Source organism: Thunnus maccoyii, chromosome 12 (assembly GCF_910596095.1).
Source record: "Thunnus maccoyii chromosome 12, fThuMac1.1, whole genome shotgun sequence".
Lineage (NCBI taxonomy): Eukaryota > Metazoa > Chordata > Actinopteri > Scombriformes > Scombridae > Thunnus > Thunnus maccoyii.
This window is the reverse complement of record NC_056544.1, coordinates 18,526,039-18,546,328: the sequence shown is the minus strand read 5'-3', so window position 1 is coordinate 18,546,328 and position 20,290 is coordinate 18,526,039. Positions and strand designations below refer to the sequence as shown.

The 20,290-nt window shown below is 39.0% G+C and overlaps 1 protein-coding gene across 3 annotated transcripts; it reads left to right on the top strand.

The window, feature by feature from the left end:
• Positions 1-1,787: 1,787 nt before the first annotated feature.
• On the top strand, positions 1,788-18,391 carry wnt3a (wingless-type MMTV integration site family, member 3A). Of its 3 annotated transcripts, none has more exons than XM_042427461.1 (5): positions 1,847-1,966; positions 2,097-2,125; positions 8,940-9,181; positions 15,228-15,493; positions 15,584-18,391. In XM_042427461.1, exons 2-5 carry the CDS (start codon positions 2,097-2,099, stop codon positions 16,061-16,063), a joined length of 1,017 nt encoding a protein of 338 aa, XP_042283395.1. In that variant the 5' UTR covers positions 1,847-1,966; the 3' UTR covers positions 16,064-18,391. The 3 variants fall into 3 exon arrangements, with proteins under 3 accessions (XP_042283396.1, XP_042283395.1, XP_042283394.1); XM_042427460.1 differs by adding an exon at positions 3,652-3,842 and having other exon boundaries at positions 1,847-2,125; XM_042427462.1 differs by lacking the exons at positions 1,847-1,966; positions 2,097-2,125 and adding an exon at positions 1,788-1,828.
• The last annotated feature ends 1,899 nt before the right edge of the window (positions 18,392-20,290 follow it).

Sequence of the window (20,290 nt, the reverse complement as noted above, 5' to 3'; positions counted from 1 at the left end):
TCAAGTTCAGCTGTGACAATAGACATTATATAATTCCACTACGATGCTGACATCTAGTGGTGCTGTCACATTTGTACACAATGCTGATCTTAAACACACACAAACTGTGCTTTAATCAAATGTTTTTATGTGTTTATTGCACCTTATTAAAACACTTGAATGCACAAATGAGCATTAAAAGCTTCATGGCACGTCAGGAAAATATTCATGGAAAACTCAGTGAAGTAATGAAAATGTGATTAGTTCAATATTTGTGTATAGCATGATGTTAGTGTGGCTGTGTTATGTCAACTGGAGGGAGTCTGACTGAGAGCTATGATGCAGAGCAACGACAAGACTCACTTGTCGGACATGACTCGGTGCTAACGGCACGCTGCTAAATGACATCATCAGCACAGTGAGGTCACCATGGGCACACAGAGGTGCCATGATGTCCTTCTATTTGCTCAGGGGGGGGCGGGGAATCTGAATGGATGGACTGCAGAGAGAGAGGGAGATTATTTTGGGAAAGTGTGTTCACTGTGTGACTAATCACTGAAATGTGTTGATTTTCATGGTATGAAGGAGTTAAACATATTTTACACACTTGTTAAGTAGCTTGTTGAACTATAAGATTGTCACTGGGGCTCCAGACATACATTCACCTCACTAAGCTGAACAGGCATCACATTTTTCTCATGCATTTAACACCCTTGCTGACTTGGCTTCGGTGCCAGTGCTGACAGCTACTGGGGAGAGAAAAATGCCCAGTTCATAACTGCTCTGACTTCTCACTTCATGCCTCCATATTCCAGATTTCCCCCTCTGCAGCTGCCCAAAACCCACTTACTCCTCTGTGCAGCTTTCCTAGTTTCCACTAAATTGTCGTGGAATTATTAAATTATTAGTAGTGGTGGTAGTAGCAGTAGTAGTGGTTGTAATGTTGTAATAACAAAGGTAGTATCAGCAGTAGTTGCTGGAGTAGTGCTATAAAAGTAGTATTTGTTCTTATTTACAACTTCTTTTATGTGCCGATTAGTTATTTTCCTATTACTATCACAGTTATTATAACTGTTTCTTCAATAATAACCTTTGTCATCACTGGAATGTTGAGTCTAATTTTAATGGAATAAATGTATATCGAAATGTTATTAATAATCAAAAAACATTCATGACATCACCCTTGTTGCTGTGAACAGTGGTAAAAGAAGTGTCCAGGTCGTGTGCATAAAAAGTAAAGTAGTAATACCACAATGTAAGAATACTACATTACAAATAAAAGTCCTGCATTAAAAACCTTACTTAAGTAAAAGAACACAAGTGTTATCAGCAAAATGTACTGAAAGTATCAAAAGTAAAACTCCTAATTCAGCAGAATGGTCAGAGTTCTATCATTATATATTAGATGAATGGATTATGAGGCATCTTCATGTTGTCTACTGTAGGTAATGTAGTTTTAGCTACTTTATACTGTGTTATTGTTTTCTGTGTAAAATCTGCAAAGTAACTTGAGCTGTCAAAAGGTAGTTGAGTAAAAAAAAAAAAAATCCCTCTGAAATGTAAAGGAGAAGAAGTATAAAGACGCAGAAAATAGTAATATACGAGTAAAGTACAGTTACCACAAAGTTGTACTCAATTACTTTCCACCACTGGGTGTGAAAGTGAGATTTAAGTCTCATTTTTTACTTTATGTGCATTTATGTAGTAAGGTGAAAAAAATAATTGTTTAAATCAGACTTGCAGTGCACATCAACGTCCACCAGATGACACTAACATCGTTTCTTCTCACTGCCTAAAGAGGCTGCAGGACGACTGCACCATGTTTGGTACCTCCGGGCATGTCATTAAAGTTAAGCATATGAACACTTTTTGGAAATTAGACAACAATGGCAGTCTGACTGAATAGCTAAATAGGCTATTATAAGAGTGAACGACGAGTCATTGCATCTGCAGACGAGTAAACAATAGGAAGGAAGGAACAGGGAAGGTCAAACAACAACCAATTAATGGCTACATTTCACCGTAGTTTAGAGATTAGACCCATTAAGACTGTGAAAGATGATGAAATATACACATCCTGTATTAATTAACGTTGGCAATAAATGTCTCCCAAATAGATGGATACGTTCAAAATGGTTCTGGCAGGGTAAGTAAGTGAACTTAAAAGTTGGATCCGAACAGAGAATAAAATGTTAAAACAAGATATTTTGATTAAAATTTCGTTTTTATGTCAATATTACAGACGGATGTTAAAGGTTAAAGTCCACTTTGGGCTCATTAAATGCGAGAACACTGAGTTATCTGTGTTATTAATCTAAAATTAAGCTAAAATGTCTCTGCTGAGTCTGGAACGGTATTTTTTTTTTTTTCTGCAAGTTTTCTCTTCCCTCCTCGTAAACATTTAATTTATGATCAGTCCCTCCCTGCAGTAAAGCTTTGCTGAAACATCTATTTGGTAGGATGTTTATTCAACATTTTTAAATAATCGCTATTCTCATTATATCATAAAAAACGAAAAGTAAAAATGATTTAATCGCATGTGTTAAATTTAGAAATTGACTTTTTGTTCCCTCTCCACAACCCTGTTAGTCACCGATGTTGCACAATAGGACAGTTTTTTTTTTTAATCTTCGGATAAGCATCAGTGCCTGTAAATAGAGAGACCGGTCCACCTCCTATTAGATCAGCCATCAACAGCCACTTGACATTGAGAAAGGGAAACAGACAGACAGTCTTCCATTTAAACTCAGTGGTGCGGCCAATTTTATCGGATATTTTCGTTGGAATAAGCAGTCTGGCAGCTTATCGTGCAGACAGTTAGGCTCTTCAGGCTGTAAACAGAGCACGTTTTTAACAGTGCGTGAGGTAAAAAATAATAATAACAATCCTTTGAGGAAAAACTCTTTTCCCTCCTTAATTAATGCTGTAAATATTGCATTTACCTGCAGCTCAGGATGCGTCTAATTTATGATGACAAGAGCATTTTCATTGTAGCTACAATATCAGATTATATTAAAAGTGTATTAACAGAGAGTCAAAGATTTTAGTTTTGTATCTCACAAATAAATACGACGCGATAGATTGTAAATTCTTTTTAAAAAAAAATCTAATAGCAATTGATCGATTTAGTTTTATTTAATTCGTTGTGAATCCATCAGTCCGTAGGAAAAAAAAACGTCTAATTTTGCATTCATGGCAAACAGGCACAAATAAAGGACTGGAGACGTTAATAATGGTCTCAAGCAATTCACACATATTTATTTCTGCATTTTAGAAGCTTCAAGCCAGGGAGTGAAATCCGGACAGGTTGTTATAGCTACGCAATCCACAGGGGTTCCGATGTCTATTTAAAACCCCTCAGACCCTCCCTCTCTCCTTTAAACTACATTATATATCACACACACACTGCATGCTAATGCGACCAATTCTCAATGAGCACTAAAACACATCTTAAAATTAGTTCATTCTGGTGTCTGAGTTCAAACTGGCTGACTAGAGAACAGAGGGAACATATCATCACAATTCCCCCTTTGGCAATACCTGCTGATTGGGTCCTAAAGAAGCAAGCAGTGTTTAACTTTTAATATTTGGCTCCCGAGTTCTGCCACGAGTAGTCGCGAAAGATAGATTGTCTCTCAGTTTTTTTCCTTTCTTTTTTTTTTTTTCTTTTAGAGGATAGCAATAAACATCCATCAGTGCAGATTCGGGTTTTTGCTCTTCAGTTAAAATCTCGGTGCGCGTAAGAGCGCGCATGTAGGCTTTCTGCTGGAGATGTTTTGCGAAACTTTAAGGATGATATACCTTGGATGTTTCCTGTTGCTCTGCGGGCTTACGCATGCCATGGCAAGTTATCCCATCTGGTGGTAAGTTTTATTTTCATTATATCCCTTGACAAATGGCGACGCATTTTTAAAACATGCTGAGGAGTAGCTGATAATCCGCTTTGATTTGTTTTAGTTGCAATTAGAAGAGTGTCATTGAAGTGAACTGAGGGTTTAAAAAAAGAGAAAAAAAAAGCTGTTCCAGCTTGATTTTGAGACGTTTGACGTGAGTGTTCATTATCTGAAGTGCAAAGGATGGCTTGATAAGCAGACGATTCAGGGAGGAAAGAAAGCACGTGAGTCAATGACGCTTTTGATTTTAAAAGCTGTAGCACACAGCAGGTTTGTAGACAGCAACTCTTACTGACGAAACATCTGTTTGTGGACGGCTTCAAGTTATTTTTATGTATATTTTTACCTTAAACACCTCAGCATTTATATTATAACCACTGCTGTTTGACATAGAGTAATTTTCATATTCAGAGTGCAGCAGGTGCAAAGTTTGTATGCTTGCAAGTGTGCGTGTGTGTGTGTGTGTGTGTGTGTGTGTGTGTGTGTGTGTGTGTGTGTGTGTGTGTGTGTGTGTGTATGGGAAGGGGGTCAAAGTGGCACAGAAGAAGGATGAAATCTAATACTAGGGATGCTTGATTATACTGATAGTGCAATACTTTCTGTATGGTGTATTTGACTCTTTCCTCAGTTTGAACATAAATGAAGGCTTCACAAGCTTCACAAGTGGACGCAGCATATGCTGTCACCAGTTCTTCTTCACAAATATTACAGATCACATTTCCCATGAGGTCTGCAGCATTTCACATTAATGACACCAACAATATTCTGATGTCTTTCTTGGATTTTCTTTCACTCTTTAATCACACAAGAGGCAGTGAGTTGCTGCAATTCATGCACTAATGAAATTGTAAACAAATGGTATAGTAGCCTAATTATTCATAAAGTATCAAATATTGTTACTGAGCACTATTTATGCACATTTTATTTTATGGATAAATGTACTGTCACATACTGTGGAGCAGCTCTTGTCTGGTTTAACAGTGTCTGCGCTTCAATCATCAGACACTCATCAATCACAAATGTATTTTTTGGCGCTAAACAAACAAATGGTGTAATTCTTTAAGTAAATCATTCAATATTTTGGGTTGGTTAGATATTGGGTGTACCCTAATCTATTTCCCTTAATGGGTCCCCTGGTGGTAATACTGATGAGAAACTAATTACACGCTCAGCTGGAAGGAAATCCTGATATAACAGTGGGCCCTCGGCACTGAGAGATGGAAAAAAACTGGCCCAAATCAGCACACTCCTGGTTATCTCAGCACATGTAGTCACATTGGATGCTTTCCCAAGACACTTGATGCTTAGAATATTTTTTCTATGAAGTGTTTGTTTTTACCATCCTACATGAGCATGTGTCACACTTTTTTTTTTTTTTTTGGATGCCAGTGTGTGTCAACGCTGCGTTTTTGGCAAAGGGAGCAAAGAAAGGCCTCGAATTTCAATCTCCATACAAACCTTTTTTTTCTGTTTCTTTTTTTTGTGGAGCCATTTATGAATGACACAATGGAAGGCAGGTTTCCATTCTGTCATAACAGAAACCCTGCAGCAACTCAAGTACTAAGCAAAAGAGCGGCAAGTAAACATAACAGTAGCAAAGTTTGCTGTATCACTCCTACCAGTACAAACAATCTTCGAGTGCAGAAGTACCACATGAAGTCACCTTTGAGTCTTGACTCTTTGACGTAATACTATACTTTTTTTCTTGCAAGGCTGCTGATGTTCTCTTTTTTTTTGTCCCATGGCAACTCATCCCAAGTCAAATAACGCGGTCTCTTTTGAATTGCACTCAGTATTGCTGCACTGTCTCTCCATTTTGCAAACGGCACATCAGCTATCTGAGGAGCTGTTGCTTCTGTGAAAAGCAACTTATGATGTTTTGCTGACAGCAGCTGCTGAACTTGGCTTTAAGTGGCCATCAGAACTGCATCACATTCACCTTCTGTCCCACAGTAGTCTCTGGGGATCTGCACTAAGACAGGTTCATGTCTGTCTCTTCTCAACCTGCCATGACATAGCCTGGCTGCACCCGCCGCCCCACCGCCACCCCCTTCCCTAGTCCACCCCACCTTAGAAGATAAATACCTGGAGGTGAAAGCTTGCCGCACATTCCTTTTCCCAAACATATTCTCTTGATGTCAAAGTCGGCTCCAAGGCCCCAGGGCCCACGAGTAAAGTGGTAATTCTAAGGTACCCTGCTTGGGCTTGCTGAAATATGCATTAAACCTGCGCTGGATACACTTAGATGAGAGGGGGAAAGTCTGTACTGAGACAAAAAATTGAATGTGATGCATGTTTTGCTTAAGTATATATTTGTAACAGTTTTAACTAAATTTTTCATTTGTAGCAGAGAACAAGCTCAGTATTTCCTTGTTAACTTAGGTCAATCCACTGTTATCCTGACCATCAGTTTCTTCAGAGAGCAGCTGGAGCATAAATGGATTTCTCTGTAGGAATTAGAAAGGAATGAAATCAAGAGCGCTCAACACATAAAATACCAGAAGTTATGTGTAAATATTTGTCAGAGCTGGTATCCAACAACACTGTTCTTTATTCAATAGCTCCTTAAAAAATCATAAATCATCCCTGGTGGAACATGCCCTGCCTCCTCTCTTGGGCCATTTCCTAACACAGGAAGAGGTTTCGTGGATTACTCAGCCCCACTGAGACAGACAGAGAGACTCACAGTGGAGTGAGTGGAGCAACCCAAGCACATTGACTCATGATGGTTTTATGTGAGATGGTTCAAGAAGATGAGCTGGTACAAATGCATGTAAATAGACGCTCACAGGTGTAGTCCTGATGAGTACTAAGGCTCATTACAGACTCTGGCCAAGAGGAAACTCTTGAAACTTCTGGCAGAACTAATGAAAAATCCAACACTTTTCAAAAGTAGATATTTGTTATGCATTGTTTTCTGCTGTTGAGATACATTTGGTGCTCATTTATTAATACAAAGCTCCAATTTAAAGATGGATTTGCTGAAAATGCCATGTAAACTTTCAGAGGTGCCACCCTTTTTTCTTCTGTGAGGTTCAAGACTTGACTGACAAGGGACTAGACTTTATAAAAAGGCAAGCCTGCAGCACTTGTTTTCACTTCCCTTCAGTCCCTGTTCAAGCAACTTCACAATGATAAACCTGTGATGAATTGTTGAGCACAGGTCTTCTTTGCATTTTTGCTCTTTCAAACCAAAAGTCTGCACTAGTTTGGGATGTGGACTCAGGTTTCTGCTGGGAATGATGTGCTTCAGGGTATATGGACTGACAAGGGCCAAATAGAGGTCAATTTGTAACAGGAGTGCCCATGTTTACTGATGGATGTTGCAGACAAACTGCAGATGCAGATGCAAATGTGATTTCCTCTGGAGTCATTTTCAACTTGCCATTGCTCGCTTACTGGATGTCTCATTTATGATTAACTACAGCAGTCTAGTCTGCAGAAATTAGGCAAGAAATTCTGTTAAAAAGCAGCGTGACACATAGCTCTGCCATTTGCTCGAGGGAACTAAAAGCATAGTTCACTTACTGGGTCATCTGATGACTTAAACACACCTTGACACCTGACAGACAACATTAAAATGTAATCTCGAAAATGAAATTTTAACATGCAATTTATTTGTCAGCTCAACATTTCAATATATAATTGAGGTATTCAAGGTCAACATGTTTAAAGCCATCAGCCGTCAGCCAGCGGTCATTTGACTTTTTTTTTTGGACTGTGAGGTTTTAAAGAAAACAGCCTGAGGCCAGTGTCAGGAGTTTTGGTAATCTTGTTGTGATCAGCGATTAGTCCTTGAACAACAGTGAACAGGTCAACAGATAGTGAGCTAAACTGAGCAGCGAAAGACTGCACACCTGCTCTGGCTCTGCCTCTGCGCTAAAAGACACAGTAACTGTTACCAAGCCCTATATCACTCAGGGAAGGATCATCAGATTACTGCTGCCAGTGTTCAGTCTTTAATAGACAGTTGACGTGAAATGAAGACTTGTCTGGATTGCCAACAAGCTACTTTGTAGCTACTCTGCAAGGCATTTGCCAAAGATAATAGGAACTCTGCTATTAAATAATTTGGCTCTTCTATACTGGTGTCAAGAAGTCACAATATTGATTTTGGTAGGTTTCACCAGAAGCTCAGTTCAGGTCAGCAGTTCATGTATTTATAGAAAAAATGGTATCCATTACAAGGAAGGTTACAACATTTATTTATATCATTTGATACAGAACTTAACATCCAAACCAAGGCCATCAACCACTTTCATATATACAGCTTATACACACATATATAACCAACCAATAATGCTTTCTGTGATGTGGAAACACAGACAGATAGTGACAAATGGTCATTTACAATTGTACTATTGCAAAATGTTTCTTAAAATTGGCTCAATTACATACTATACAATGACACAATGGAAATCCCATTTCTATGATTACTAGTTACTAACAGTCCTAATTGAGAGGACAGAGAAAATAAAGACAGAAAGACAGAGAGAAAGCAATAAAGGCAGCGAGACAGAGAGATGTAATCAGTGAACCAAGTTTGCACTTGTTGTATCCCAGAATACCTTCCTCAAAGGAAAAAAGGGGGGGTTGAGTTTCTGTGTTACACTTAATACACTCTCTGAAGTTTCAATGTAGGGTTTGCACTCTTATTAGCCTAAGCTGAAGGCCTGTTAAGTGTGCGGTTAATAACAAGGTGTAGTTTTCCAAGTTGTCAGCTTAAGGTCTATGAAGACCTCTAGATGCATTGTGGACTTTCATCTCAGACAGAAACACTGCTTGCCTCTGTGGTAGCAGGGCTGCAATTTCAATACACACAAAGGCCAGGTGTCTGCAGAAAGGGTAGTTGAAGGGATAAAGGATGCACAACTAATGGTAGCATCTGATACAGCAAACAAATACACACAATCAAACAAACACAGACACAAAATTACACTGTGCCTTGGGAAGGGAATGAGTCTCCCACCTGAGTGATTTTAAATCAATAGATAAAGACACAAACACACAAGAAGATAAGATGCCGTTTTGATTTTAAAACACTGACACTGACTTCTCTCTTTGCAGGTCACTAGCAGTGGGCCACCAGTACTCATCACTGGGCACTCAACCCATCCTCTGTGGCAGCATCCCAGGTCTGGTGCCCAAACAGTTGCGTTTCTGCCGGAACTATGTGGAAATCATGCCCAGCGTAGCGGAAGGGGTGAAGATTGGCATCCAGGAGTGCCAGCATCAGTTCAGAGGCCGACGCTGGAATTGCACCACGGTCAATGACAATCTGGCCATTTTTGGGCCGGTGTTAGATAAAGGTAATGCAAACACACATGTGAACTTTAACAAGATGTGCAGTGCTTTGTTTTTTATACGAGTATAAGGTTATTCATTTGCTACTGTTATTTCATGCAAACAACTTGTGAGTGTACCACAGGCCCTTAGTCAGTTGGGCAGTTTTTAACACCCCCAGAATTCCTGGTGTTTTAATTAGTCATCATTCCCGTGATGTATTTGTCTCATTCATAATAAACATTAGTCAAAGCTATAAACATTTTACAGGCTTTTAAAAGGTCAAACAAAACTGGCAAACTGAGCTCAAATATTAAAGTAAGAACCAGTCAGAAATTTACCTTACCAGCATTACAAACATGAGAGCAACACATACATTCTGCAGAAAAACTAAATTATCAGGCCTAGACTCATCAGGTAAGACCCAGTTTAATGTATTATCTTTGGAACAAGTGTATAATTCTTTAGTTAATGTTATTACTATGAGAGTTGCATATTAATGTTGTAGCTGGTGAAGGTAAATGTAATATGAACTACTTCATACATTGTTGGATATTTCAATACATAACAGTGCATAATATTCAACTGGTCACATGTTTTGTATGTAAAACCTGAGACTGAAAAGTAAGTATAGCTGTCATATAAATGTGTGAGTTAAAAAGTACATTACCCTCTGAAATGCAGTAAAGTAGAAGTACAAAGTGTCATATAATTCAAAGTATTAGCAACTTAAATGTCCTACAGTACTTGAGTAAGCGTACTATTTACTGATACCTCTGATGACACCGTCTGACTCCCCTGGCCCCATATTATGTACCTGTGTTATACCTGCTCCTAAATGTGTAGAGTAAGACTAGTTTTTTATGCAGTGAGTGTATAACTGTCTCCAGATCGTCTGACAGCTGCTGCATCCGATTATAATGAAACATATTCAAACCACCTGAAAAAAAAGACCACTGGGGGAAAAAAATGAAAGTGACTTATTTCTATGCTGATTAACTCTTCTATTCCAAATCTTCTATGTCTTATATTTGCATTAGAAAAGCTGCACTCCCTGTGTGCATCATTCATTATGCTCATTCAAATCCTTGTTTAAATAGACTTTAGCCTACACAAGCTCCGCACAGCCTGTATGCATGAAATAATGTACTAAATTGTGTCGAGTGAGTTCTGTCTTGTTGGAGTTTTCTTTAGGAGGGAATACCCTGTGATTGTTCTGCTGTATGTTCCTCTGAAGTGCCTTACACAAGACTTAAACTGAGTCATGGACTTTTCAGAAACACATTTCTCCCAGTAGATTCTGTGATGATGTATTAATACCTGCAGATGTGTGTCAGTTCTGGTCTAATCTTGGGCTCAGGCTGTAGAAATCCCCCAATGTACAATACACAACTTGACAAAAAAAAATCATTAAACAATCCATGTTTTCACCATATTTTCAGTCTACTATAACTACATACTGTATTTGGTTTAACAAGAACATAATCTAAACACATGAATATCATTAATAAAAATATAGCAGCCTGGATTTGATCTTAATGGCTTTAGTAAGAGAAGATGCTTTTTATAATATGGTGATTCAGGATACTTTTTTTTTTCTTCTTCTTCTTCTTCTATATGAGACTGAAATTAGTTAATGGCTTCAAAATTGAGAATGAGTGCAGAACATAGGGGTGGAGTGTCGGGGTGAGGTGGGGGGGTGGTGGGGGTGTTGAAGGTTAGTTGGGGCAATTGCTTTTAATAAACTCTTGAGCCAGTTGATAGAGGAGGCTTGAGCTCAAGTAGGTGGCTAACGATAGGGGTGCTCAATCTGAACCCTATTGTGGTGCAAAATGCCACCACATCTCTCCCAGTGCCTCCCCTCCCGGGCCTAAATTGCAGGGGTACTGACTGGAAAGAGGAGGCAGCTACTGGGCTTTAGTAAATCATTTTGATTGGATTAAGGTCACTGAGGCCCTTAATAATGTGAGAGGTCAAAGTGGCTGGATTAAGTGCCTTTGTCAGAGGCCAAGGAGAGTGACTCAGGGGCTCACAGGCCTTTGATAGGGCTTAGTAGGAGAGGGCTTCCATTTCATTGGATTTGATTGATGCTGGTGTTTGTCTGTGCAACCAGGCCATTGTCCTCACTGGTGTCTGTTTGTCTGCGATTCAGACTGTAGTGTGTCGGTTTCCTCCTGCCTTTTCTGGGGCAAAGCTGAAAGGAAGAGTGTAGACGCCATTATAGGCCTCAGAGGCTTAGTTCCTATCAGTTAGCCCTTAATGCCCATGTACTTCTCACCTTTGCTGTGGATGGTAGAAGTTTGTTTTACAGAGGTGGATTAAGAATAAGACTAGAAGAATAAAAACATGCATCTTTATGGAGATAGGTCAATTTTGTGAATTAAGATAAAATAAAACACTGAATGGGAAACATTTTACAGTTTCCGTTTGTGGAAATGCTTTAGTCACTGACACGACCTCCTGTCTAATACATATGTATAAACATGTGATCATACCCTGGCATGACTACACACATAAAAGCATCCATCTTAAGTGCACACTGTCACGCATACACAACCTCATGTACACGTACCACAAGATAAAACAGTTAAAAAACAATTCCTGCTTTTAAAATTGACATGTCCTTCTCTCTCCCTTACACATTGGTCTGATCCTCTCACTATGTTTCTCTCTCACTCCACACCCAAAATCACGAGCCCTACCTCTAGGCTATGTCTGCGTCAGCACTCATTAATTTACATTAAGTAAAGTGTCAAAACATGCACTGCTGGAATCTGCCTGTGATGAAAGGTAATAGAAAGCTGCGCAGGTGTTCTTAGTCCACAGAGCCGATCCCAGAGCTGTTTCGGCATTCTTGGTATTTACAGAACACCTACCTACTATATGGGTATAATCAGGCCCCAGTTTATGAGTCATATGATAGAATTAGTGAGGGCAACTTTGCTACAAAAAGTGGACAGTCACAATTTCACAGGTGTTACCACCCATACATGTTTAGACATGTGCCGTCACTATCCCACTTCAAACCATTAAATTAAAATGTGGTTTATAGGAAACTCCTATTATGTAATATGTAAAGCATGTGGAAGGGATTGCAAGGTTTCATTCAGTTGTAGCTCAGACTTATCTAACCTTCATTCTTTGTAAGTACTTCTGCCCTGCCCAAATTCTGTGCACCAGGAAATCCACCTACTAAATTAACCTAAATCACTCAGTCCCATCTAAAACTAACTGGGAAAAGGTCAGGGGATGTGGGTTACGACCTATGACCTGAGGATGAGAAAGTGTAACTATTTAGGATGAGCTAAGAGGTCTCTGCTTTTCATGAGACGTATGTCTCTCCATGCTGGGGGAGGGAAGCTAGCACACCAGTATATCATTAACTCTGGGCAAGAAAGAAAGAAGGGGTGTGGTAAAGGGAGTTGATGGGGGGACCTTAGCCCCACTCCCCGCTGGGCACTGCTCAGAGCACAATATCTTCGCAACCATGAGATTAAGCAGGAGAAAAAGTGCTTTTCCCCATTCACACGCCCTTTAGATTGTTTTATTAAACCATTTGAATAGGGATTTCCCCGTCTGCCGACAAGCGGGGTCCAGCCAATGCATAGTTCTCTGTTGCTATGACTTAACTTGGTCCCCACTAATCACTGGCCAGGGCAAATTTCATATAAAATATCTGGGCCCATTGTGGGACTAACACAGCGTGACAGTGGAAGCACAATAGGGGATTCAACCCCCCAGCAGGTTGTAGGGACCACTTGGCCTGCCAGGGTCTGGCAAAGTTTGGTGGAGAAGCATTGTCAGAGAAAAAGTGTCCTGAAATACCATAAATTGGTGTTAAAACCAAGAAACACAGTGGAACTAATGTAAGAGCTGGTGTTTCCGGGTGAAATAAATGCTGTTATAGGTGTATTTGACCTCAAATGTTGATATTATGTTGTATGAAACACCAAGCATCATATGTAATATCAGTAGTCGTTCGATGAAGTATATAAAAGTATAACCGTAAACGGCTCAACCACACACCACATTAAACATATGGATTGGCAGGTTAACAATGTGGTGTTGAGGTGGATATAGAGGCTCACACTGTCCTCATAAACCATCTGTTCTGCATGTTGTTAAAATGTATTTATTTTTTTGCTTTCATAAACTCAAAATTAAAAACTTGCAGCTTAATGGTGAAAGTTTCTGCACTGTCAGTAAGAGTTTACAGCTTTGTGGACAATATAGCATAATTGCTTGAAAAGGATCATTTATAAGTGTAAATTTAGCCAACCTGTTGTATCAAAACAACAAAATCAGTTCATTTTCCTAAAATTTTTTGGATATTAAGATACTGTCACTAGAAATCCATAACCTTATAGAGCTACTTAAATAATCTTTTTTCCCAGGTTAGCCCCCTCTCACACACGAAATGTCAGGACATATTTAATTTATTCCCCATTCTACTCCTTTGCTCATTTTATGTCAAGATAATCCTCTTTTCCTCTTCCATTTTCATCCCTCCACCCCCTTATGCTCTGCAGCATCATTGTCAGTCATCCTTAAGGTCGCAATTTTCCAAAGGTGTTCCCCAGGGTTCCATTTTGGGTCCACATTTTCTCTCAATTTTCATAAATAATCATAGCTGTTAAGTGACACAGAATTTAATTAAATATTATTTCTATGCTGAAAAAAAATTCAATTACAGAATTCCTTATCAGTACCTGGAACTAATTTTATCAAAACAGGAAGCACATACAGTACATTAAAAGTTTTAGACCATGGAGAATTATTGTAATTAATCACAGCACACAATTACCTAATGCAGTGGTTTACAATAAAATCTTACAGCTTACAGTTACGTTGATTGAAAAACGATACATGACATTTACACTGTTAGATGGAGTAAGAGGGACTCTACTAAGGAGAGCGTGAATGTCGGTAACCTTGTGTGCATACAGTAGTAGTGTGAAGTGGGTGGTGGAGGATGACAGTAGACCTTTTCTCTTGCATCATTGTTTCTAATGCCCTTTAGTCCTCAAACTGGTTGGAACCTGCTGTAAGGGAGGAGCTCCTACTCCCTTTAGCTTTATACTCCTCCCTGCTTTCTTTTCTTTCTTTTCCTCTGTCGTTCTTGTTCTTTAGACAGAAACATGCACATGCACTGCCTCTTTCTTTCTTACATACACACACATATGCACACATTGATTGAATTCATTTGATTTTGACCCTCTCTTTACTCTGCTTCACCTTATTCATTCCATGTTTCCATGTTCTTACTCTATCTTTCTCTCTGTCTTTTATTGTATGTGCAAAGTGCAAAACCATACAAGTACATATATTTAAGGCAACCTCGCTGTAATAATCCTGGTAAAGCAAGGAATAATGAAGCAGTGAATGTTTCCACTTTTATTACGATTAAGTGTCATTTGGGATATCTGGACACTACAACCTATCTCTGTGTTGTCTATGACTTGTCCCCGCGGTGTGAGGCCATTTCCAAACCTTTCAAAAGCTTAATTGAGTCTCTTAATTATAGGCCTGTCAGGCCCGTCTCTTCCTCTCATCTCTTTGGAAGATCCTGATCCCTCTGAGTCATCTGTTAGCTATGTCAGACAGAGACAAAGGCCTTGCTGGCCTTATTCAGAGACAGGACGATTGATGTCTGGGCTGGATGAACCCACATACTGGTACACCTTGGTGGATACGACCTAAACGCATGCAGCTAACAATAGTAATGGCAGTTACAGTATGTAAAGTTAATCACTTGACCACTATGTTTGAAATCTTGTTGTTAGTTTGGGTTGAGAAATATTTGCCAATGAAATTATGCAAGACTTAACACAGGATATCCATATACAGTAAAAAGTAGTGACCTACATTCTCTAGCAATGAGTACATATACTCCCCATCATAGTATGTTGCAACCTCTTTGTTTATTACAGAAAGAAATCATTAGCATGAGTAAAATCATTACTCATGGGACAATCCATGGTCATTTATTTCTGCAGAAGACCTGTCGGACATTGTCTTCCAGTATTTTTCCAGCGCTCTATGTCTCACACATATCTGTAATTCTCCATCCAGCCACTCGCGAGTCAGCATTTGTCCATGCTATTGCCTCGGCGGGAGTGGCATTTGCGGTGACCCGTGCCTGCGCCGAGGGTTCAGCAACCATCTGTGGATGTGACACACGCCATAAGGGCCCCCCCGGTGAGGGATGGAAGTGGGGTGGCTGCAGTGAGGATGTGGAGTTTGGGAGCATGGTGTCCCGGGAGTTTGCTGATGCGAGGGAGAATCGACCTGATGCACGCTCAGCCATGAACCGCCATAATAATGAGGCAGGCAGAATGGTGAGTTTTTTTAAAAAGCTCTTTGTGCTGATTGTGTCATAGCAATACTTCTACTTTCAGATGTTCGATTAACTCTTTTTTTTCCCTTAGTCCCTCAACGACAACATGTTCCTGAAGTGTAAGTGCCATGGGCTCTCGGGCAGCTGCGAGGTCAAGACGTGCTGGTGGTCTCAGCCTGACTTCCGAGTTATCGGTGACTACATGAAGGATAAGTATGACAGCGCATCTGAGATGGTGGTGGAGAAGCATAAAGAATCTCGCGGATGGGTGGAGACCCTGAGACCCAAGTACAACTACTTCAAACCCCCCACCGAGCGCGACCTGGTTTATTATGAAAGCTCACCCAATTTCTGTGACCCTAATCCCGAGACCGGCTCATTTGGCACCCGTGATCGTATCTGCAACCTGACGTCCCATGGCATAGATGGATGCGACCTCCTCTGCTGCGGCAGAGGTCACAACACCCGGACTGAAAGGAGAAAGGAGAAATGCCACTGTATTTTCCACTGGTGCTGCTACGTCAGCTGTCAGGAGTGTGTGAGAGTCTATGACGTGCACACCTGCAAATAACGACGCCAGGTTCTTGCCTTTCTCACCAAAATTTAAAGACCAGTAGGCACAAGAACAAATACAGGAACTACAACTACAAGACATGAGACTGTGAACTTGTCTGACCTGTCCCACTGACTCCAGCGGCGGACACAACAGCCTTGTGTTTTGTGCTGTGATGCTAAAAAGAGCCAGTCTCTGCCTTAATCAACTGGAACAGTTGAGTAGATGTTGACATCAGAAAGCATCACCCATATGAACCGTGACGGTGGTGATGAGGACAACAATGTTGATGTCTATAGTGATGATGAAAGAGTTTTCATGTACTGACACCAGAAAGGAGAACTGTTGGCTAATCGACAAACACCATATTGGTGATTTTTTTCTGTCTTCCAAGTAGTTACTTTTGTTGAGAATAGTACAGCACTGCCAATGCTTTCAAGTCTATGGGGCAAACAATGAAAATGTCACATATTCTTTCATGTTTAATAACTTATTCCATCACAAATTTGTTTTGCCACAATAAGTGACAACATTTATGAGAAATTTACAGGATCAGACACTCAACAGCATGCATTCTCCTCCTCAACATTATTAGTATGTATGTGTATATCTGAAAACTAACATTATCATAGTGTGAATGAGTATTTGTTTAATAGTGTTAATATGTTACTGATGTTTGGGTAAGAATGCACTTGCACCTGAGTGAATGTAGTTATTACGCTGTAATGTGTTTACATATTCTCAAAATTCTTAAGCTAACAAGTTAATATCTGCTTTAAACGACTAATTTTATCTGAGAGTAGACATGAGCCACATCCACCCAACATCTGCCAAACAAGAATATACACAGTGTGCACATTTCCTGAAACACCTGAAAACACTGGAAGCTTTTTGTTAAGAGTGACAACGCTTTGAACAACACAGAGAGTTATAACCAAAGACACGAAAAAGAAAACCCAATCCAAGTCTGCGGTGGTCAGAGAGCTGCCAATGAATCTTAAAGGTCAGCACTTGTGTCCCGTTGAGAAATATGAAGCATGTTCTCCTTGTTTTTATCAGTATTAGCAATGTGTCATGTGACTGGGTGTGGGGAAAAACTGTTATTTATAAAAAGGGATATTCCCACTATCTTTGTTTCTTTTATACACATATATTATTCTTTTGTTTCGATATTTGACCAAGTAGAAGTAAATTCTGTATTCCCTGGGGAAAAAAACACAAAAGGCAAACAAACTGCAAACTAAGCTGTATCATATAAGCTCTGTGTAATGCAGAATAATTTGCAGCTGTAGTAAAAAAGATGACCAAAACCTGTGCATGTGATGATTCTCAGCTGTGGCTTCTTGTTCCCCAAAACTAAACAACAAGCAGCATCACTGAAACTATCAATACTTCCCTTACTTTAATGCTGCTAAGTAAAGATAATATGTGTCTGTGTGTCTTTGTTTAAGTCCTTACATTCTTTATGTCTTTGTCTATCTGTGTTATATGTATATTCTTTGCATGTGTTGATTCTTTCTGTGAAAGAAATCTATTATATATAGTTTGGAGGAAAAAAATGTGAAGTTTTGACTAATTCTTGCATACAGTAATTTCCATTTTAACCAAATAGACCAAAATAGAGTTTGATATGTTATTTTAGTTTCCTTGTAGTCATGCTAAACATCAGGGCAAAAACAATTCACGTTACTCTCCCTTAATTCAAGAAGATGAGACACAACCAGTATTTATTTATTTGGAAAGTGAAAAACTACTGAAAACTGAGACAAGATGTCGTAAAAAAACTAACAAAATGTTTAAAATCGCTGATGAATTATTGTTTACAGCCAATGTAATGCTACGTCTCAGGCATGTATAGTTCAAATAAATCACCCACCCATGATTACTTTTCATCATGACTGAAAATATTAATGAGCAGCCATAACCAGTTTCACATTTTAAGTCATCTTTAATAAAGTACACAGCAACCATTATCAGTACAAGATCTGTTATCTTGTATTCATTACCGTACACTTTATCTGTGATTGATTGCTTGTGTGGACAATTTGCTTATGTTCTAATTCTTTCTTTAAATCCAAAGTTTTGTACAGACTAGTTTTTTGCGTTTTTATGGATTTCTAAAATTTGATGTTTTTTATAATTATTTATTTTACGCTATGTACATATTAGTAAGTAAAAGTATATATTTGCAGAAATACGTTTGTTTGTTTTTTTTTAAACAGTGTTGTGACTTGTAACACTGTAGCCTTTTTACCTCATCTCTGTTTTTTCACTGACTGCACACAGGTATCGTTTGTCCTACTGCCTGTAGTAGATTTCTTAATGTTAACTCTGTAACACCAAAATAAAACAACATAAACAACCAAACTGTTGTTCTATTATTTACTAATGAACTTTCGTGTGGACGTTGTGAAACTTTACTGATTTCGGTGACTTCTGTGAGTCGTGAATGCCAAGAAACAGGTAAACTACGAAGGATGAATGGGGCCAGCGTCCAGGAACCTCTGAGCATGGAGGCCTGAACTATGAATGACCTGAGGGGAGACCCCTTGACACAGGAGCCAATATCACACATCTAAAATGTGTGTCTAAGTGCAGCACTTGGATCTGAGATGATTAGATGGCCCAACGTGAAATAAGTTATCCTGGATCTTCAGCCAGCAGAGGCCTTGTCTCAAATTCAGAACATTTTCATCAAATAGGGTTAGGGTCGCTCCTATCTTATAGAATAAAAAAAAAAAAGATTACCGATGCTTTTGAAGAATTTTGGTGGGTATACAGTGGTGGGAAGTGATAGTTACAGGTTTCAACTATGTAAAACTATGTCAAATATGGTCAGTTTGGTTTAATACTTTGTAGAATAGTTTGTATTGATTGATCATAAAAGAAAAAGTCACATAAAAGAGAGGCAATATTCTTTTAATAGTCATGTTTTAAGGTCAATTTAATCTATGGTTTCCCAAAGAGGATACAAATAAAACAAAAAAAATACACTCAGATGATCATGTATTAGGTTGGAATGATGCCTGATGATTGATATTGGTCAGATTCACCTTTGGAAGGGTGTAACAGGTGCTGAAAGGAGGGAGTGAGGGTCGGGTGGTACGGGTCCAAGATGCTTTTACTACTAATAGTTTTAATGTTTTAAAGTACTGAGTGCATTAAATATTCTTGCTGTGTAGAGTTTGCATTAATACCAGTGATGCAAATGTCAGATTTAAATGCATAGTGATATGTGTTTCTTATTCTCTGATTTTGACTTTACATTTTCACATCATTAATTCAATTGCATATCACAATAACACAATTTAAATATTTCCTATACATATTTTTTGTTGTTAAAAGAGATTTTTTCACCATCTCCTTTCACTGGCAGTCTCTCACATGAAAAATGTTTTCTTGCCTTATATTCCACTGATAAAGGATGTTCAATTAAGGGACATATAGCAGTGAGAAACAGCAGAAAACACATGTGGCAGACTCAGAGATCGATGCATAAACATTTTGTCTGCTGTTTTTAGCATGTGATGAATGCAGCTTGAAATTTTAAACAACAGTTAAACAACATGTTAATCATGTAAAATCAGTAAACCATCATCATCTTGTTGGACATTGCTTTGAGTATGAGAAAAATTATCTACAATAGACAAGTTTGAACAAGCTACTTTTCATTTTCCCTTAAATGTTGTGTTACTAACAGGCTGAACCCTTCTCAGTGACAATCTCTACATGCAGGTAATGTTACAGTCAGCACAGAGGAGATTTAAGCCCTGTCATTGCCATATTAAATACCTGAGGGCCACTGAATTACCCACAGGACTTCATGTCTGCAGATGTCATTGAGATGACCCTTTTTTCTAATGCACAAAATAGATAATCTAATCATAGCCGCATACGTAGGAAATAAGCAAGCTGTCAGTCATCAACACTAATAGATTAAGGCCATAATGCCCAAACATGAGCTGTGGATTTGTCATTGGAAGAAAGAAGCTGGACTAATAATTTGATTCCTTTGAGAGACTACAGAAGCCAGCTGTGCTTTTTTGAGAAACAAAAATAAAAAAAAAAAAATCTTAGTGATGAGAGTTTAGAAATAGATGGAGCTTTGCTGAAGAGAAAGACCTGATCTCAAGATAGATTAGGGGTCCGATGTGAATAGAGCCCACCAGTGCTCCGGCTCAGCTGCTGGACCCCTGATAGTCTTTGAGCCCTGCAACAATGTCACCACCAGAGGCCAGGTCTCAC

What these genes read in the sequence shown, in the direction of transcription:
- wnt3a (XM_042427460.1), top strand. Translation starts at nt 3,751, where the DNA reads ATGTTTTGCGAAACTTTAAGGATGATATACCTTGGATGTTTCCTGTTG. An exon ending in GCAAGTTATCCCATCTGGTG is followed by an intron (nt 3,843 to 8,939) that starts GTAAGTTTTATT and finishes CTCTCTTTGCAG; the next exon opens with GTCACTAGCAGTGGGCCACC. An exon ending in TGGGCCGGTGTTAGATAAAG is followed by an intron (nt 9,182 to 15,227) that starts GTAATGCAAACA and finishes TTCTCCATCCAG; the next exon opens with CCACTCGCGAGTCAGCATTT.